Below are 20,491 nucleotides of genomic sequence, written 5' to 3'. Positions count from 1 at the left end.
TTGGTAATGAAACGTCTGCAAGGAAACAGCCAAGCTCAGAGAGCACCAGGGACCGCCAAAATTCTGAGTTTCACTTTACTCTCAGCTGCTGTATACTGCACATGTGTTCATGTGCGTGTGTGTATAAAAACTCAGATTGAAAAAATCACACCCCCAAGATGTAATTCCTGTGTTTATTTCTTGAAAATAAGCCCCACTGTTTCCTTGGAGTAACTTCGAATAATGTTTACATAGAACAGAAGCCATAGGACCAGTCATCTGAACGCATAACAGTGGGACATTTATAATTAAGCACGGTTAAGATCAAAAATCCCATCTGTTTCTATCACTAAAAAGTTGTTTGCAATCATCAAGCATGCAAATATGTAGCTTTCCCAGCACGGAACAAGTTTTAACAGAAGTCAGTGGTGGTAATTTATTTGCAATAATGATTTCTTTCTACCTTGCATTTTTAGCATGATAGCATCTTAAAATAAATTTATCTATTCCTTCTTTCTGTTTTAGTCGGTACTTACCATAATTCTTCTCATTATTGAATCACTGGATAGTTTTTTTTAAAAAAAACCTTCAGGCTTGAAATATAATGGCTCACTTTGCTTTTTTCTGTACTTATTTCATAAATCTATTTATATACACAAAATGATTGCCTGGCCACTTTCTTTCAGCTGCCTCACCACAAAACATGGGTTAGAAATCTGTTTAATAGCACCTAATAATTAAGAGTATGGGGATGTGTATACATGTATCTTTGATGTGTTTTAATTAAAATTATCGCTTTTACAAATTCTGTGTGTTGCAGGTGTACTAAAAAATCAGCAGCACGTTGGTTCGGAAAACCCTAACCTGCAAACAGAGTTAACATTTATGAAAAATCATTTTTTCTTAGAAGATGGTCATTCTCTTGTCCTTGATGCTCTGAACACGGTAGAGTTAATTTCTTTTCCATCTATTTTATCGTAGTCGCCATATGTATTAATAGGTTACGCTTTTCAATCCTACAAGCTAGTTATAAATATAAGAGCTAAATAAGGACTGAGTTGCAAAGTCTTCACCGAAGTGCTCAATCTAACTCGACAAAATGCCTAATCTTAATTTTCTCTTCATGTTGCCCAAGTGGGGAAAAAAATTGCTCCTGTTTTAAGGTGTATAAAATTGGTCTCGTTTATTTATTTGTTTATATTTTTTTATCAAATTTTGGAAGAAAAAACACATACCCCATCTCGCTCGCAGAAGGACTCTGGGCAGCGTATAAATAAAATACGAAAATATTTTTTAAAAAGTGTATAAGATGTAAAAAGAGGTGAGGATGATTAAAATGCAACATTAAAAGTTAATTGATCGGTGGGAGGGAGGGTTTTAAGGGCGCTAAGCAGCCCCAGGTCTATGTGGCCAGAAGAGTGGGGGGGGCACCTCACCCTAGGAATTGAGAATGTTCCGCATTTATCTCACATTGTATCCTGATAGTCCAGGGCAGGGATAGGCAACCTTGGCTCTTTTATGACTTGTGGACTTCAACTCCCAGAATTCCTGAGCCAGCATGGCTCAGCTTGGAAACCTCTCTCTTTCCCCTCAGCGTGGCTGGCTCAGGAATTCTGGGAGTTGAAGTCCACAAGTCATAAAATGGCCTAGGCCTAGGGCAGGGGTAGGCAACCTTGGCTCTTTTATGACTCATGGACTTCAACTCCCAGAATTCCTCAGCCAGCATGGCTTAGCTTGGAAACCTCTCTCTTTCCCCTCAGCGTGGCTGGCTCAGGAATTCTGGGAGTTGAAGTCCACGAGTCATAAAAGAGCCAAGGTTGCCTACCCCTGTGATAGTCCTTGACTCACAACCATTTGTTTAGTGACTGTTTGAAATCACAATGGCACTGAAAAAAGTGACTGATGACCAGTTTTCACACTTACGACCGCTGCAGCTTTCCCAGGGTCACGTGATCAAAATTCGGACGCTTTGCCACCGGCTCCTATTTATGGCGGTCGCAGTGTCCCAGAGTCACCTTCTGACAAGCAAAGTCAATGGGGAAGCTGGATTCACTTAACAACCGTGGTCCTGACTTAACAGCTGCAGCGATTCGCTTAAGAACGATGGCGAGAAAGGTCGTAAAATGGAGCAAAATTCACTTAACAAATGTCTCCTGTAGCAGCAGAAATTTTGCAGCTCCATAGTTCAGGACTTCCCGTATTTGCATCGAAGCTCAGTAAATTGAAGATTTATATCAGGGGTCTTCAAACTTGGCAGCTTTAAGACTTGTGGACTTCAACTCCCAGAATTCCTCAGCCAGCTGGCTGAGGAATTCTGGGAGTTGAAGTCCACAAGTCTTAAAGTTGCCAAGTTTGAAGACCCCTGATTTATATCAACAAATCTAAGCATTTGTTTTCTTTGCTTCTAGTTCATTGGAAATCCAGGCATCCAGAGATACGGACTCCAAATACTTTCCTGCATAAAAGAATCTTCCTCTCTATTACAACTGTTATCAAATCTAGGAATGACAGATACTGTGCTCCACACGCTACAGATGTACCCAGATGATCAAGGCAAGCAGAAAACGAATTGATTTTGAACCTGAAAATGTCCTATCATCAAATTAACCTTTTGTATCAACCTGGACAATGTGCAGATGTGTGAGATCACTCCTGGGATTTTCTGTAAATTGCTACGAGACACGAATGATGGATAGCCGTATTTCAGAAGGTTGATTTAGAAAGTTTGCGTGCAATGCTTAGGGTCATGCTTCCAACAGATGAAACTCTTCAAAGAACTTTGAGGCATCGTTTACCTTAAAGGATCTTTGTTTGAGTAGCATAGCATCGGCACTAGCATAATCAAAGCCAAAAACTAATTGAGTTCCCCTCCCCTGAGCACCTAGTATCAAAGCACAATTCCCTCCTCCAATTAACAGTCATAAATCACATTCCCCGATTAGTTTGAAATGCGGGCTTCCCCTCCAGTTCTCCAGCCCGTCAATTCTTTATCATCTCTTATTTCAATAACCTTGGTTCTCACACTAGGTGCAGTACTGTTATATCTAGCTAAACTCTCGTGCACATTCCTCCCCCCCCCCAGCATCATCTAGCTCTAACTCTAAGAGCAAAAGCAAAAGAAGAAAATGGCTGCATCTCCAACTGTTGTCAATGCAAAAACATTCGGTTAGCAGCGATGACACTTAACCATATTTTTAGATTTGTGTGCATGACCCATTGTTAGTTTGTTGTTGTTAGTTGTGAAGTCGTGTCCGACCCATCGTGACCCCGTGGACAACGTTCCTCCAGGCTTTTCTGTCCTCTACCATCTTGTTAATTATTTCCAGCCAAATGTAGAACATAGAATAATCGGGTTAGAAGGGAAGCGGGAGATCCTATTGGAAAAAGCATTTTTCAGCTAACTATAACCTGAGAATCCTCATTGGCATTAAGTTGAATAAGGAATTCAGGCTAAGATGCTCGAGAATTTTGTTTGAATTGCTTCTAAACAAGTCAGCTCCTTACAAATTCACAATGCAGCGCCATATAGGATCAAACCCAAAACTTTGGATTAAATATAATTTTCCTAATATTTCTTTTTTCTGAAGAAAAGCCATAACTTCAACTTCAGCATATTAACCAGTGAACTTCTGCCTCTAGAAATTAAGTTATACAGTAAATGGAGAAACTTAGAATACTGCCTTATTATATTTTGTTTTGTGCATATAACATAGGAAATATCATTTGCTAGAATGAAGATTTGTATTCACAGTGCAGGATCCAATCTGGGTCGGTCACCAGGACCAGAAGTTTAGTCTTCTGAGCTTTTGTACTTGTGCTGAGACCTAAACTTATTGGTAGCATCACGTTGCAGTGAACAAGGACATACATTCAATTTTGAAGCTACTAACATTGTTGGCCGAGCAGGTACAAAAACAGCCAGGGAAGTGATTGAAGCCTGAGAAACAGCCCCCTTGTCGGTGAACAGGAGTGCTGATTTACCATCAGCTTATCAGGTATTTAGGAGCCAAGGAATTGGTAGCACAAGGAAACAATAGCCAATAACTTAATAGCCAGCCATCAACACCTCACACAACAACTAAAAAGCTACATACAACTAGGCACTACATAAATACTATGCCTAGAACAACCCAAAACATACATTCTGATAGAAAAACGTTTCCTGAGGATGGGCTCCAGTACGAATCCGAAAGCTCGAAAGACCAAACCTCTAGTACCAATGACCAACACAGATTGGATCACGCAACATTATTGGGACACATATATTTACCTATTACCTTCATTCCTGTATTAACACTATACACACACCTGAACCTATATGTGGATAACAATTAGCTCAGATGGGAAGTTAAGAAGAAAGAGAACTCTGGTGACACAGTGGTTAGAGTGCAGCATTGCATGCTAACTCTGCCCAATGCCAGGAGTTCGATCCTGACCGGCTCAAAGTCGACTCAGCCTTCCATCCTTTCGAGGTCGGTGAAATGAGGACTCAGATTGTTGTGGGCAATATGCTGACCTTTGTAAATGGCTCAGAGAATGCTATAAAGCACTTTGAACCGGTGTAGAAGTCTAAATGCTATCGCTATTGCTATTTTGTGCTTGATAAACGTTTCCATTGTAATATCCCCGACTTTCTTTTCTTTCTAGAAATACAAAACTTAGGTTTAAATCTACTGGGATCCTTGATATCAGGGGAGAGCTTGTGTACAGTTACTTTCTATGCCCTGGTATCACCCTTGGTTTCGACATTACGACGCTTCAAGGATGTGGTTGAAATTCAAACTCAGGTACTCCCAAATGCAACAAACCTACTAAGGCAGGAAGATTCTCTGAGGAAACTTAAATTCAGATATTTGGTTTTTCTTTTTCCTCCTTTGCGTTGAACCAAATGAATGCACAGGTAATGCCTCCTTAAGTAACACCAGCTGCCTGCAGTTAGTGCAGGTTCGAGTCCCACCAGGCTCAAGGTTGACTCAGCCTTCCATCCTTCCGAGGTAGGTAAAATGAGGACCCAGATTGTTGGGGGCAATAAGCTGACTTGTAATAATGCCGCTTGGGTGTGTGTGTGTGAAAGCCCTAAGAAGCAGGCATATACATAGAATGAAGGCTATTGCTAAGCTTGTAAGCCGCCCTGAGTCTTCGGAGAAGGGCGGGATATAAATGGAATTAAAATAAAATAAATAAAATAAATAATCCCCAATTTAAGTCTGTGATAGAATCTGCCCAGGAGGAATGTTTTAGCCTCAAACTCACCGTTCCGGATGTATTAATGGTACATTTGAGCTGATGATACATTTTCTTTGAATTATAGGGATATCAAATTATTACAACCATCCTCGACTCGTCCCCTTGGTTTGCAAAGCTGCTCATCCAGGAATCGTTTGACACCTGTCTCTTCTATCAACTCTCCGCATGTTTTAATGAGCAAAGAGATCAGCAGGTAACTCAGCTTTGCGGTGCACAGATAGTCCTCGAGTTACGGCAGTTCGTTTAGCGACCGTTCGACGTTAACATCACCGGGGGAAAAAAGTGATTTTCCCAGAAACTGGTTTTCACAGTTTCGACCGTTGCTGCAGCCTCCCCCACGGTCATGTGATCAAAATTTGGCTGCTTGGCTACCGACTCATATTTATGACGGTCGCAGGGACCCGGGATCAGGTGATTCTCCTTTTGACCTTATGACAAGCCACGTCAATGGGGAAGCCAGATTCGCTTAACAGTAGCACGTTACTAATTTAGCAAATGCAGTGCTTCACTTAACAATTGTGGGAAGGAAGGTCGTAAAATGGGGCAAAATTCACTCAACCGCCGTCTCACTTAGCCACAGAAATTTTGGGCTCCATTGAGGTCGCAAAAGGAGGACTATCTGTATACTCTTTGGCTTCTTCTGTCTGTGTCTCAGCCCTTCAATTCATTTATTTTAACAGTCCTGGGAAGACAGTCTTTAATTTATGAAGTGCGTGAGTTAAACCAGGGGTCCCCAACCTCCCCCCCCGGTCCGTGGACTGGCACCGGTCCGTGGCATGCCAGCCACCGGTCCGCACAAACAAGCAATGCCCCATCTGTCAGATGCAGGCAGCACACGAAACCACGCCCCCTCCAGTCCACGGAAAAACCTCTTTCCACGGAACCGGTCCCCGGTGCCCCAAAGGTTGGGGGCCTCTGAGTGAAACCCTCAAGCAAATCTGCGCCTCGGTTTCAATCCTCTTTCCTTCCCTTTGTAGTTTCAAAGTCTTTGTTGTAAATGCTTTGCCAAAATAACGAAACACGAAGACTTGAAAAACGTGATGTTGGAGAGGGCCTGTGCTGAAGGCAACAGCGTCATGGCCGAATGTTTGCTGCTGCTGGGGGCCGATGTGAACAAAAGCTCAAAGGAGAAGTCTTTAATTTACGAAGTACGTAAGTCAAAAACCGCAGGCAAACGTGCTCAGAGGTAAAAAAAATAAAATAAAAAAAATGGCGCGGTTTTAATGCCTTGACTTCAAACGTTTATTTCTGCCCTTCAGATGGCAAGAACAACTTTGATCCGACATATTTAATCCAATATATATAAGGGTCTATTATGGAGATGCTCAGTCTATCCAGGGCACGGTTGTCCCAAAGGTGCTTTTTTCCCCAGGAGGCAACTGGACTTCCTTGTTTTTTTCTTTGAAGACCTTTCGCTTCTCATCCGAGAAGCTTCTTCAGCTCTGACCAGACGGTGGGGAACGGAAGGATTTGTGCAGACAGCTTGGTTGCATTTGCATTCCTTTAGAGCAGGGGTCCTCAAACTTGGCCCTTTTATGACTTGTGGACTTCAACTCCCAGAATTCCTCAGCCAGCATGTCTGGCTGAGGAATTCTGGGAGTTGAAGTCCACAAGTCATAAAAGGGCCAAGTTCGAAGACCCCTGCTTTAGAGAGTTGTTGTTCTGCAACACAGTCCTTTCAGCAAGTCCAAGAAGGCTCCACACCCATTTGCACTATGCAGGTGACCCTGAGGATATAGGTAAACCTCCAAATCATAATCATAATAGTAAAGTTGGAAGGGACCTTGGAGGTCATCTAGTCCAACCCCCTGCTCAGGCAGGAAACCCTTATATACCATTTCAGACAAATGGCTGTCCAGTCTCTTCTTAAAAACTTCCAGTGTTGGAGCATCCACAACTTCTGGAGGCAGGTTGTTCCACTGGTTAATTGTTTCTAACTGTCAGGAAATTCCTCCTTAGTTCCAGGTTGCTTCTCTCCTTGATTAGTTTCCATCCGTTGCTTCTTGTCCTGCCTTCGGGTGCTTTGGAGAAGAGCTTGACTCCCTCTTCTTTGGGGCAGCCCCTGAGATACTGGAATACGGCTATCATGTCACCCCTCACCCTTCTCTTCGTTAACCTGGACATCCCCAATTCCAGCAGCCGTTCCTTATACGTTTTAGCCTCCAGTCCCCTGATCATCTTTGTTGCGCAATGGCCTCAATGACTCTCTAAAAAAGAAGGCAAATGACCAGCTGTCTGCAAGGAGGATAAATCCTTCCGTTCCCCACCATCCAGTCAGGGCTGAAGAAGCTCCTTGGAAGAGAAGCGAAACGTCTTCAAAGAAAAACACGAAAGTCCAGCTGCCTCCTGGGGAAAAAAAGCACCTTTTTGGGACATCCATTATATAAGGTTGCATGGCTTGCTTAAGCCATGATTTGCTGAGTAAGCCACTGAGCTAGTCCACGCTCAATGCTGAGCCACAAGAACAGGGTTTATGGAAGGCAAGGGCTGCATTTTCACACTCTGCCAAACCAGATCCAAAAAAACCCCCATCTTCCGCCAACTACACTTCATTGCTGGTTCAGTCGCTAAGGCACGTCCGACTCTTCGCAACCCCATGGACCATTGCAGGCCAGACCTCCCTGTCCTCCACTATCTCCCAGCGTTTGCCCGAGTTCACATTCTTTGTGTCGATGACACTAGCAAACCATCTCAATCTTCCCTTCTCTTTCTGCCTTCCATCTTTCCCAGCATGAGGCTCTTTTCCAAGGAGTCTGGTCTTCTGTTTAGGTGGCCCAAGTCTTTGAGCTTCAGCTTCAGTAACAGCGCTTCGTACGATAAACCTAAAAGGGCTTAGCCTAACAACTGGAGGAAGAGAGCTGGTCCCTACTCCTCAGTTACACTATATCAAACGTATTCGCTAGGTATGAGTGCCATTGGGTATCAAGGTAGAATTTCTAGCATTCAGTTTCTCTTCCCTCAGAAATCTGCCTTCCCCCCACCCACCCCCATATACAGACACAGATTGTGTTAAGCAGGGTTATAGAATAAACCACACAGATCTTTTATCATAGACCAGTGGTGGCGAACCTATGGCACGGGTGCCAGAGGCGGCACTCGGAGCCCTCTCTGTGGGCAACCGCGCCATACCCCCGGAGGTGGCAACTGTCGCTCTTCAAACCAGCCGCCTGCTAATTCGCCGAGATCCCACGTGGCTGAATGCATCCCGGCACGGCTGGTTTCCCTCCCCGCCATCCCGTCCCTCCTGGCCTCGCATGCTCTCCTTTTCCCAGGCACGACCCACTGCGTCGCCTCCTCAGCTGTTGGCCGGCCATCCGTCTCGGAGGCGGCTTCTTTGAACTTCTGGCGATGGGCTGCGGAGCCCCAGAGCCCCTGGCGAGGGGCCGGCAGGCTGTGGCTACTGACGGACACTGTCGGCCTCCATGCGCTCGCTGGCCTCTGTGTGCGGGGACAGATGGTGTCAGGCAGCAGCTGTTCTGTACCAGCCTGCTACCGGCCCTGCAGATAAGGCAGGGACAACCCCTTTTACAAGAAGGCAAGAGGCTGGAACTAAGCCTGCCAAATTTATTAACATAAAAAGATAAACAGAGCAAAGAGAGCAAACACGAACCATGAAACAGGAACTATTCAAACGGTTGCCTTCAGCAAACCAGCCCTCCCACGCATTCCCCTTTTATACAGTTCAGGGCGTGGCTTCTCTCTGCCTCCTTCCGAGGTGCCCCATTGCCTTCCTCTGTTTACTCCTGATTGACTGCCTCCTGCGTTGGGCGTCCTTGAACAGGGCCAGCTGTGGGTCATCTTCATCCACGCTGTCAGGCTCACACAGCTGGGTCTGTGTCGTGACCAGGTGGGAGGGGCCTGGCTGAGGGCTCTCATCAGCAACCTCTCCAACACCCCCCTCCTCCTCCTCCTCTGAATCGTCCGACCCAAATGCCGAACCCACAGGCTGACCCTGAATCACAACAGCAGCTGCCCCAGCCCTTGCCTTTCCCCATGGCAATGGCGCCCCCGCCCTGCCTCGCCTCACCCCACAGGATGAGTCTCCTGCCTACCGCCCCACCTGCCAGAGACCTCCTGGAGCTCCCCCGATCCTGCCCACCCCCCCACAGGTGTCCCTCCCCACGAGCAACATTGAGGTGGCCACACCCACCTTGGTCACACCCACCCAATCTTCCATGACCACCACAGCCACACCCACTCAGTGGGCCACGCCCACCTGGCACCCAGCGATAAAAAAGTGGGCTTGGGGTTGCAGTTTGGGCACTCGTTTAGGTCTCTAAAAGGTTCGCCACCACTGTCATAGACTCTGTCGAAAGGAATTCCCAGCACTTATGATAATTCTTCTCCTTCTCCTCCTTCTCCTTCTTCCTCTCCTTTTCCCTCTGTTTCTCCTCCTCCTCCTCCTCCTCCTCCTTGTCCTCCTCCTTCTTCTTCTCCTTCTTCTTCTTCTCCTCCTTCTCCTCTTCCTCCTCCTCTTCCTCCTCCTCCTCCTCGTTCTCCTCCTCCTCCCTCTCCTCCTTCTCTTCCTCCTCCTCTTCCTCCTCCCTCTCCTCCTCCTTCTTCTTTTTCCTCTTTTTCTCCTCCTCCTCCTCCTCCTCCCTCCTCCTCCTCCTCTTCCTGTCATAGGTATGTGAGAAAGGAAGCAACCCCAAATTGGTTGAACTACTGCTCAACAGTGGTGCCCGGGAACAAGATGTTCGAAGCGCTCTAACCGTCAGCATCAAGAAAGGAGACAGTGGGATCATTAGCCTCCTCCTTAAAAAACTTTGCCTGGATGTGGCCAACAGCAGCATATGCCTGGGTGGATTCAGCATTGGACGAATTGAACCTTCTTGGCTGGTCCCTTTGTTTCCAAGCAGACCTATGTCCTTCCAGAAGCAAACCAGTACGTGTTCATAGAAATGGGTGTTAAGATTAAGATACGTGTAGTGGTTCGGCGCGAAAACAATCGGACCCCACCGGTGTAGAATTCAAGCTAGTACTTTAACGTTGTCTGCCTAGAATACAAGAATCTCCCCAGACTGGCAGCTTTTGCCTGTGAATGACCAGACAAGGCTCAAAGGCATTCAGGGCTAGTTACACCTGACCCTCTTGTGTTTACGAAGTGAGTCCAGGCTAATTCCATGCTTGACTCTCCCCCTGACTGGGATGGTTGCTCCCCCAAAGGGGTAGTCAAGCCACCTCTATGCTCACCGCTGAATAGGATAAGCCAACGGGTCTTTCACAGGCCACTGAGTTGATATTTGTACTGTATATTTTATATGTTATATTTTATTGTATTGCCCTGTACACCGCCCTGAGTCCTTCGGGAGAAGGGCGGTATAGAAATTAAATAATAATAATAATAATAATAATAATAATAATAATAATAATAATAATAATAATAATAATAATAATAATTATTATTATTATTATTATTATTATTATTATTATTATTATTATTATTATTATTTTCTGAAAATTCCGAGTACGGGATTATTAGACAGCATAAGTTGGGCTGTTCCTAGCATCTTTCATACAGAAAAACCATAGTCGTATGTACATGGATAATGGTTGTTTGCTGTGCCATCCCTTGATTTAGATTGCTGCCCTAGTTATTTTGTTAGTAGGAGGGAGAAGCGGTCAGGAGGCATGGAGCCCCCAACCTTTTCCATTGTTGTGGAATTCCGGAACAAGTCCCCTTCATTTAGACTAGAAAACAGGGGAATCTGAGTTCTAGTCCTGCCTTAGGCACAAAGGCCAGTTGGGTGACTTTGGACTAATCAGCAAGAGACTGTGATTTTTGGTCCCACTTTGGGCATAAAAGCCAGCTAGGTGATCTCTCTCACAAACACACACACACACACACACCCCAACTAGCCTCACAGGGCTGTGGTTCTGGGGAAAATAGGAGGAAGAAGCAATGTTGGCTATGTTCGCCATCTTGAGTTATTTATAAAAAAAATCATAAAGGCGGGATATATATTTACTGTTCGGCCAGCAGCAGAACGGCCCTCAGACTGAGAAGCAGGCTTCAGAATAAGGCATTGTACGAAGAGAAAAACTTTAAAGGCCATAATCTCACTCCTCTGCATTATTTTGAAGCAGTTCAGCAAAGCTTTCCAGTTGTTCTAAAATGGAAACCGAATTATGTAAACCGGCGCATGCATGTTCAAATTACTTACAGCCCGGATCACAGCCACCGTACGCAGCATGTACTCTATCCGGTATTTGTGAAATAGTATTACATTTCTTTCTTGTACACGTAAGATCCAGGCTCCGCGTTGGCCATCATGGTCCTTCGATATCAGAGGACGAGTAGTTACAAAGATCAGTCAAGATCTGACACAGATAGCCAGAATGATGAAATGCAGAAATGGGATGAATGGACGTTCCTGCCTGATCCTTTAGCTGACAGTGTTTTCTCTTTGAGCGATGACGTCGAGAGCGAAGGTACATTTGCTTAATGAAATGAATGGATTTATCGTTCTGTTAATATATCAACACGCTTGTGTGTAAAAAGAACACAGTCAGTTGGAGTTACGGTCGTGGGGACGATGCGTCTATAGCATGAGGATTGTGGGAATCTACAGTTTTCAATATTTAAAAAAATATTAAATATAACAATGTTATCTCTTCCTCTATTCCTCTAGCTGTAATGTGCAATGTTATAACCTAATCTGTTTTAATCTGCACAAACTACTGTATGCCTTATGGAAAAGGTGGAACAGATTATTGTTTTAATTCATTTCACCGCAACTCAGAATTTACAAGTCGGAAGTGGCCAGTAATTCTGTATTTCAGGACAAGGGCTGAGTTAAACGTCAAGTAATAAATTTATATTTTGTGATGCTGTACATCTTAGCTTTTCACTTTTAACTATATTTCCTGATGGTTTCACATTAAATAATGTTAAAGTTGTTTAACATTAAACAGAGGTTCTATTTTCTGCAAAAGACTTCTTAAGAAGTTACAAACTTTTTTTTTAAAAAAAACCCACAGCATATAATTGTAAGGTTTAGTTATTATTCATCTTATTATGAGAGCTAATTTTATTTTTTATAAATACAAGCAGTTCTCGACTTATAACAGTTCAGTTAGTGACCCTTCAAAGTTACAACGGTGCTGAAAAAAGGGACTTATGATTGTTTTTCACAGGTGATCAAAATTCAAGTGGTTGGCAACTGACTCATATTTATGACGGCTGCAATGTCCTGGGATCATGTGATCCCCTTTTGTGACCTTCTGATGAGCAAAGTCAATGGGGAAGCCAGATTCACTTAACAACCGTGTTCCTAAATTAAGAACTGCAGTGGTTCATTTCACCATTGTGGCAAGAAAGATCATAAAATGGCACAAAAGTCACTTCAATGTTTCACTTAGTAACATAAATTTGGGACTCTATTCTGGTCATACTGTAAGTCAGAGGTCCTCAAACTTGGCCAATTTAAGACTTGTGGACCTCAACTCCCAGGATTCCCCAGCCAGCCATGCTTGTGGACCTCAACTCCCAGGATTCCACAGTCAGCCATGCTTGTGGACTTCGACTCCCAGAATTCCGCAGCCAGCCATGCTTGTGGACTTCAACTCCCAGGATTTCCCAGCCAGCCATGCTTTTGGACCTCAACTCCCAGGATTCCCCAGCCAGCCATGCTTGTGGACTCCCAGAATTCTGCAGCCAGCCATGTTTGTGGACGTCAACTCCCAGCATTCTCTAGCCATCCATGGTTGTGGACTTCAACTCCCAGAATTCCCCAGCCAGCCATGCTGGCTGGGGAATTCTGGGAGTTGAAGTCCACAAGTCTTAAAGTGGCCAAGCTTGAGGACCCCTGCCATAAGTCAAGGACTATCTGTAAATTGATTGAGGCTACACTAAAAATTTTTGGGGTTGCATCATGCTACATTTCTCATATCTGGATTGTTATTAGCGGACGTTTGGGTTTTTTTTGGTTTTAGTTACTTTCATTGCCCTGTTATGTGCATACAAGTCTGATTTATTTTAATCGTTTGTTTTCTTTTTACCTCAGGCAGTGAAAGCTCATTGATGGTGAGGCAGAAATCTTACTCTGTGGCAGCCGCAGACCTCCAGAAACCTCCTCAGACCTACTCTCCCCCCCTTCAAAGGCATTCCAGATCTGTGGTGAGACAAATGGTTTAAATGGGTTCCAACTCTACAGGTAGTCCTCATTTAATGACGGGCCAGTTCAGCCCTCATTCAAAGTTACAATGGCTCTGAATGGGGGGGGCAGGACTTACGACGGGACCTCAGAATTGCAGGCATTGCAGCATCCCCGTGCTTACACAAGCATGATTCCGGCACTCGGCAATCACAAACACAACATTGCAGCATCCTGTGGTCACCTGCTTGGCTGTGTGTGACCTTCACTGCTGGTTTCTGATGAGCAAAATCAAATTTTAAATTTAGGACAGAGTTGGAAGGGACCTTGGAGGTCTTCTAGTCCAACCCCTTGCTCTAGCAGGAGACCTTATACCATTTCAGACTGACTGTGGCTGTCCGGTCTTTTCTTCAAAGCCTTCAGTGATGGAGCACCTGCAACTTCTGGTGGCAAGTTGTTCCACTGGTTTAATTGTCCTCGCTGTTAGGAAGTTTCTCCTTAATTCCAGGTTGCTTCTCTCCTTGATTAAAGGTTCCCCCGCACATGCGTGCTAGTCGTTTCCAACTCTAGGGGCCGGTGCTCATCTCCATTTCAAAGCCGAAGAGCCAGCGCTTGTCCGAGGACGTCTCCGTGGTCATGTGGCCGGCATGACTAGACGCCAAAGGCTCACGGAACGCTGTTACCTTCCCACCGGAGTGGTCCCTATTTTTCTACTTGCATTTTTACGTGCTTTCGAACTGCTAGGTTGGCAGAAGCTGGGACGAGTGCTCACAGGTGCTCACTCTGTTATGCGGCACTCGGGATTCGACCCGCCAAACTGCCGACCTTCCGATCGACAAGCTCAGCGTCCTAACCCACTGAGCCACCGCCTCCCTCTCTCCTTGATTAGTTTCCATCTATTGTTTCTTGTCCTGCCTTCTGGGGCTTTGGGAATTAATTGAAACCCCCCCTCCTCTTGGTGGCAGCCCCTCAAATACTAGAAGACTGCTATCATCTCCCCGCTAGTCCTTCTTTTCTCTAGACTGGCCATTCCCAAATCCTGCAGCCGTTCTTCATATGTTTTAGCCTCCAGTTCTTTAATCGTCTTAGTTGCTCTTCTCTGCACTTTTCCCAAGTCTCAACATCTTGTTTGGAATCCTTAGGGAAGCTGGTCGTATGTCGCCTGTGGCAATCACATGAGCACAGGATGTCGTGACCCTCCTTTTTCAGGAGAGTGACTGGACTTTCTCGTTTCTTTCTTTGAAGGCATTTCGCTTCTCATCCAAGAAGCTTCCTCAGCTCTGACGGGATGGTGGGGAAATGGAAGGAGTTATATTCCTTGCAGACAGCTGGTCATTTGCCTTCTTTTAGAGCAGGGGTCTTCAAACTTGGCCCTTTTATGACTTGTGGACTTCAACTCCCAGAATTCCTCAGCCAGGCATGCTGGCTCAGGAATTCTGGGAGTTGAAGTCCACAAGTCATGAAGGGGCCATAGTTCCCCCACGCTGGCTGAGGAATTCTGGGAGTTGAAGTCCACAAGTCATGAAGGGGCCATAGTTCCCCCATGCTGGCTGAGGAATTCTGGGAGTTGAAGTCCACAAGTCATGAAGGGGCCATAGTTCCCGCACACTGGCTGAGGAATTCTGGGAGTTGAAGTCCACAAGCCATAAAAGGGCCAAGTTTGAAGACCCCTCCCAGAATTCCTCAGCCAGGCATGCTGGCTTAGGAATTCTGGGAGTTGAAGTCCACAAGTCATAAAAGGGCCACGTTTGAAGACCCCTTCCAGAATTTCTCTGCCAGGCATGCTGGCTGAGGAATTCTGGGAGTTGAAGTCCACAAGTCATGAAGGGGCCATAGTTTCCCGACGCTGGCTGAGGAATTCTGGGAGTTGAAGTCCACATGTCATAAAAGGGCCAAGTTTGAAGACCCCTGTTTTAGAGAGTCATTGAGGCGGTTTGGAGGGTTGTTGTGACCTTGGGATCACCTGAGTAATGCAAATGTGTATGGAGCCTTCTTGGCTGCAGGATATTTTCTACCCATTGACCATTGCGGCAATCCCCATGGTCACGTGATCAAAATTCAGACATGTATTGGCACGTATCTATGATGGTTGCAGCATCCCGGGGTCACGTGATCCCCTTTTGCAACCTTCTGATAAGCAAAGTCAAAGGGGAAGCCAGATTCACTTAAAAACCGTGTCACTAACTTAACAACTGAAGTGATTCACTTAACGACTGAAGGAAGAAAGGTTGTAAAATGGAACAAAACTCACTTAATAACTGTCTTGCTTAGTAGTGGGAATTTTGGGCTAAACTGTGTATATACGTCGAGGACTACCTTATTGTCAGTGGTGTCATCTTGGATGGGAAAAAAAACCCTACTCAGCCAAATTAGATGCAACACAGATCTGGAAGCAACCTTTGCAATCAAGGAATCATGTCTTGAATGTAGAATATCCTTAAAAAGTGTTCAAAAGTCCCGCTTTTGATTTTTTTTCCTTTTCTTTCCAGGGGGCTGGATCACCTCACGAACCGTTAAAGAGCCGAAGAAGAAAAAATGTGTTTTCTGAAGAATCACACAGTAAGTAGAAAATTACAATAGAGATCAACGTTTAAATGTATCTCATCAAAGCATGCCTGATCAAAAATAGTTAAAATAGTTACTGGTGGGACAATATTGGAAGAAGGATAGTTTGCCCACTATAGAAGAATGGGTGTTTAAAGTTTCGAATCTTGCAGAAATGTCTAAGATTTCTGCTTATTTGAAAGATCATTCACAGGAAAGATATATTTCAGTTTGGAGGAGATGGATAAATTATATTCAGAACAAATATGGGACTAAAAAGTTCCATTTAGCTTATGAGTAGATTTTAGTGGGATATTGTTATTGGTACTTTGTTTGTAGTTATGTTAAAGGGGAGTTAAAGCACATTATGAATTTGGTTAATTGTATATTATGCATAATTTTTATTTAGAATATGATTATTGTAACTATAATCCTGTATTTAGCTCTGGGAAGTGGGTGGGGGGAGGTGGGTGGGTTTGGGGTGGGAGGGATTTGGGGATATATTGTAAAATTTTGTTTTTGTAAAACTCTTTAATAAAAAAAATAGTTAAAAACAAAAGGAAGCTATCATGGCGCAGAACACTAAAACATGAGCAAGACTGTTCATATTGTTGCTATTATTGGGTTCATGCAAGCTTAATGTGGTTTGGTTTGGGCGTAATGGCGTGTGTGGACCCACAAACTATGGTTTGCATACCATAGTTTAGCTTGTTTACTTCCTACCGTGTTTCTCTGAAAATAAGACCGGGTCCTGTATTAATTTTTGCTCCAAAAGACGCATCAGAGTTTATTTTCCGTTAGGACTTATATTCAGGGAAATACGGTACTAAATGCGTCCGTCTGGCTGACGAGCTTAACTGGGGCTTATTTTGGGAGTCGGGCTTATATTATGAGCAGCCTGAAAAATCACGCTAGGGCTTATTTTCCTATTGGCTTTGTAATAATGCCGCTTGGGGTGTGTGTGAAAGCCCTAATAAGCAGGCATATACATAGAATAAAGGCTACTGCTAAGCTTGTAAGCCGCCCTGAGTCTTCGGAGAAGGGCGGGATATAAATGGAATTAAAATAAAATAAAATAAAATAAATTTCTTAGTCCCATGTGCAAATATTTAAATGCGTGAAAGTGTTACCTATTCTCAGTACAGGTAGTCCTCGGCTTACAACAGTTCATTTAGTGACCATACTGGAAAAAAGTGACTTATGACCTTTTTTCACACTTCACGACTGTTGCTGCATCCCCGTGGTCACGTGATCAAAATTCAGGGCCCCCCCCGGCAACCGACTCGTATTTATGACAGTTGCAATGTCCAGGGGTCATGTGATCACTGCAGCATTCCCCACAGTCACGTGATTTGCATTCGGATGCTTTTCAAGTAACTCACATTTGTGACGGTCCCAGTGTGTGTGTGTGTGTGTGTGTGTGTGTGTGTGTCACAGGATCCCCTTTAGCGACCTTCTGACCAGCAAAGTCAATGCAGAAGCCAGATTTACTTAACAACCGTGTCATAACTTCACCACGGCAGTGATTCACTTAACAACCGTGGCGAGAAAGGTGGTAAATGGGGCAGAATTCACTTAACCACAGAAATGTCGGGCACAATTGTCATAAGTCGAGGACTACCTGTATTTTAAGGCAACTGTTAGACTTCTACATTGCTTAAACTCCTTTAGGCATTTAATCTAAACGTTTGTAAGTGTTTGGTACAGCTCGCCAACATCCGATGAAACCAGGGCAACAGATGTTGCCAAAGAAATTGAATGTTGTTTTTTATTATTATTATAAATTAGAAGGCACGTCAATATTCCAATCAAACCTGAAGAGCTCGGACAGTTTTTCTTCCCTGGTCTCTGACAAAGAATATATTAAATCCCTTGACTTGTCTTCAAATGAGCTGGAGAACATAGATCCCATCAGTCAAAGTCTTTGCTTAATCACCCATTTCGAACGTCTAGACAAATTAGAACTGCATCACAACCAGCTTGCCTGCATTCCAAAACAACTTTGTGAGGTGAGTCTCCCAAACGTCGGAAGGGAACGATGAAAGAACCTGCTCGATTTCAGTCCTAAAAGCAATTAAAACACAACCCGGAGCAACTTTTTCCTGGTCCCCGTGAGCTGTGTGCTTTGTTCCATTCAGAACATGGTTTCTAAGCATGCTGTAATTTTCCAGCTGGACGGCGTCCTCGTTGGAAGAATGTTAATCTCCAAACTTGGACGAACCATTTGGAAAGAATGCGAGATAGGATATGTTTTGGCAAAATTTGCAAAAATTAGAAGGCAAGGGGAAAGCGATCTAAGGAAAAGTTGGTGCTGGTTTCTTCTGTAACAGAATAAGCCATTGCTAAGTTAATGTTTTTTTATTAGGTGCAATTAAAGCTGTAAAATATCTCTGTAGAATAGGAACAATTCTAGTTAATGCGATTTTTATAAAAACGTAGGAAACTGACAGCAAAACAACAACAACAACCTCGTGGTCCATCAGACCTGTCCTCTGAATATTTTTCTGTTGTTTTGTTTTCTTTTTTATTTATATATGCTTTTTAATTATTATTTTTTTTTACCATTTTGCTGTTTAATCTAATTTTTTGTCGATGATGGACGTGTGTTCATCCCAAGCACACGTCCCATCACCCGACAAAAATTTTAGAACATTAAAAATAATTCTAAAAAACCAATAAAGAAATAAATTTATATGTTACTAACTGCATTTCTTCAACAAAGAAAGTCTGTGTCCCCTTAAAGGGCCAGGCTGATTTGCGGAGTGTAGTTTCCAATTATTTTAAGGGCCTGCTCTACATTCAGATGTTGGCAAATCAGGGTGTTTTTTTTTGCTCCTTCTCTGATTTATTAGCTACATTTTATTATATAAATTACAAGGGCTTCTCTCTCCTTAATGGTATTTATTTATTTATTTATTTATTTATTTATTTTATTAAATTTATATACCGCCCTATTCCCGTAGGACTCAGGGCGGTGTACAGGGAGGGTTAAAAACAAACATACAAAAATTAAAATCAGATTAAAAATTAATGAAATCAAATCCCCAAAATTTAAACTAAAACCCAATAAAATTAAAACCCCTCAGCCTGGGCCAGACAGCTCAAAGAGCCACGTTTTCAGGTCCCGGCGAAATGAGCGAAGGTCGGGGGCAGTCCTATGTTCCATGGGGAGTTGGGAGTATATAATCAAAATGATATAAAATTAAATAATAAATAATAAAAATTACATCTCTTCCAGATTTTATCTTCTGTCTTCTATCTCTCTGACTAGATTAAAGTAAAACAGTGTTAACGATAAAACTGGGGAATCTGTTTATGTTTATCCTTGAGAAGAACGTGTAACAATTTTTGCATTTTTTTCCAGATAGATACTTCTCCCTCAAGTGATCCCCTAAATGTTACTTTTTGTACCACTTTATTTACCGTACCGTAATTGATTAAATAGGCTCACTGGTCGTAATTTTTTTTTCCTTTTAGACTATGAAATGTTTGACTTATCTCGACCTGCACAGCAACCGCTTGAAGTCTTTCCCACAATATCTCTTGGAAATGCCTCAGATCGTTCACCTCGACGTTTCGCGCAATGAAATTGGGCCTACCTTATGTTTCAATCCCAAAGTCACCTGCCCGACCTTAAAATTACTCAATTTGTCATACAACCAACTGTTAGGCATTCCTAGATACCTTGGCAATATTCTGGTCAAGCTGGAGCATCTTATATTGGAAGGGTGAGAATGTAGGCCGAGGTGTTTTATATATATATTTGTCTCCAGGGAACGGTAAGATGAGGGAAGTACAGGTAGTCCTCAACTTATGATGACAATTGAGCCCAGAACGTATGTTGCTAAGGGAGAAATTTGTTGAGTCAGTTTTGTCCCATTTTACAACTTTTCTTGCCACATTTCTTAAGTGAATCCCTGCAGTTGTTAAATGAATAACACGGTTGTGAAGCGAATCTGGATTCCCCATTGGCTTTGCTTGTCAGAAGGTCGCAAAAGGGGACCACATGAACCCGGGACGCTGTGACCGTCATAAATATGAACCAGTTGCCAAGCATCCAAATATAAATCACGTGACCAAGGGGATGCTGCAGTGGTCATAAGTGTGAAAAATAGTCATAAATCACGTTTTCCAGCGTTGTTGTAACTTTGGTCAGTAAACGCACTGTTGTAAATCAAGGACGACCTGTATGGGATTAAGTGTGTAAGGCCCAACTTTAAACAACCATTCTGCAAGAAGTCTGTGGTTAACCATGTCTGTAACACAGCCAAGAAAACCACACGATTGCTTTATGTCAGGGATCTTCAAAATTGGCCCTTTTATGACTTGTGGACTTCAAGTCCCAGAATTCCTCAGTCAGGCACGCTGGCTGAGGAATTCTGGGAGCTGAAGTCCACAAGTCATAAAAGCGCCAAGTTTGAAGACCCCTCCCAGAATTTCTCAGCCAGGCACACTGGCTGAGGAATTCTGGGAGCTGAAGTCCACAAGTCTGAGGCTGACTTGAATATGAGTATTCCTTGATTTACGACCACAATTAAACCCAAAATTGTTAACTGTGAGCTAAATGAGTTTTGCCCATTTTACAACCTTTCTTGCCTCAAATGTTACTTGACTCACTGCAGTGG

The 20,491-nt window shown here is 43.7% G+C and overlaps 1 protein-coding gene across 3 annotated transcripts in view; it reads left to right on the top strand.

Moving 5' to 3' along the window:
- Nucleotides 1-20,491, top strand: part of LRRK2 (leucine rich repeat kinase 2) — a 95,189-nt gene that overhangs the window by 21,055 nt on the left and 53,643 nt on the right. For 2 of the 3 annotated variants that reach the window (XM_081330712.1, XM_081330711.1), the window contains exons 11-21: nucleotides 800-924; nucleotides 2,388-2,532; nucleotides 4,627-4,766; nucleotides 5,291-5,419; nucleotides 6,204-6,374; nucleotides 9,853-10,111; nucleotides 11,476-11,658; nucleotides 13,233-13,345; nucleotides 15,812-15,881; nucleotides 17,655-17,875; nucleotides 19,344-19,594. In XM_081330712.1, coding sequence (XP_081186838.1) covers nucleotides 800-924; nucleotides 2,388-2,532; nucleotides 4,627-4,766; nucleotides 5,291-5,419; nucleotides 6,204-6,374; nucleotides 9,853-10,111; nucleotides 11,476-11,658; nucleotides 13,233-13,345; nucleotides 15,812-15,881; nucleotides 17,655-17,875; nucleotides 19,344-19,594 — 1,807 coding nt within the window. The remainder of the gene's footprint in view (nucleotides 1-799; nucleotides 925-2,387; nucleotides 2,533-4,626; nucleotides 4,767-5,290; nucleotides 5,420-6,203; nucleotides 6,375-9,852; nucleotides 10,112-11,475; nucleotides 11,659-13,232; nucleotides 13,346-15,811; nucleotides 15,882-17,654; nucleotides 17,876-19,343; nucleotides 19,595-20,491) is intronic. The other variant, XM_081330713.1, reaches the window with a different exon arrangement.

Source organism: Vipera berus (genome assembly GCF_964194415.1).
Source record: "Vipera berus genome assembly, chromosome: 6".
NCBI classification, from domain to species: domain Eukaryota; kingdom Metazoa; phylum Chordata; class Lepidosauria; order Squamata; family Viperidae; genus Vipera; species Vipera berus.
Note: the sequence above shows the minus strand (reverse complement) of the source record. Positions and strands in the feature narration are given on the sequence as shown.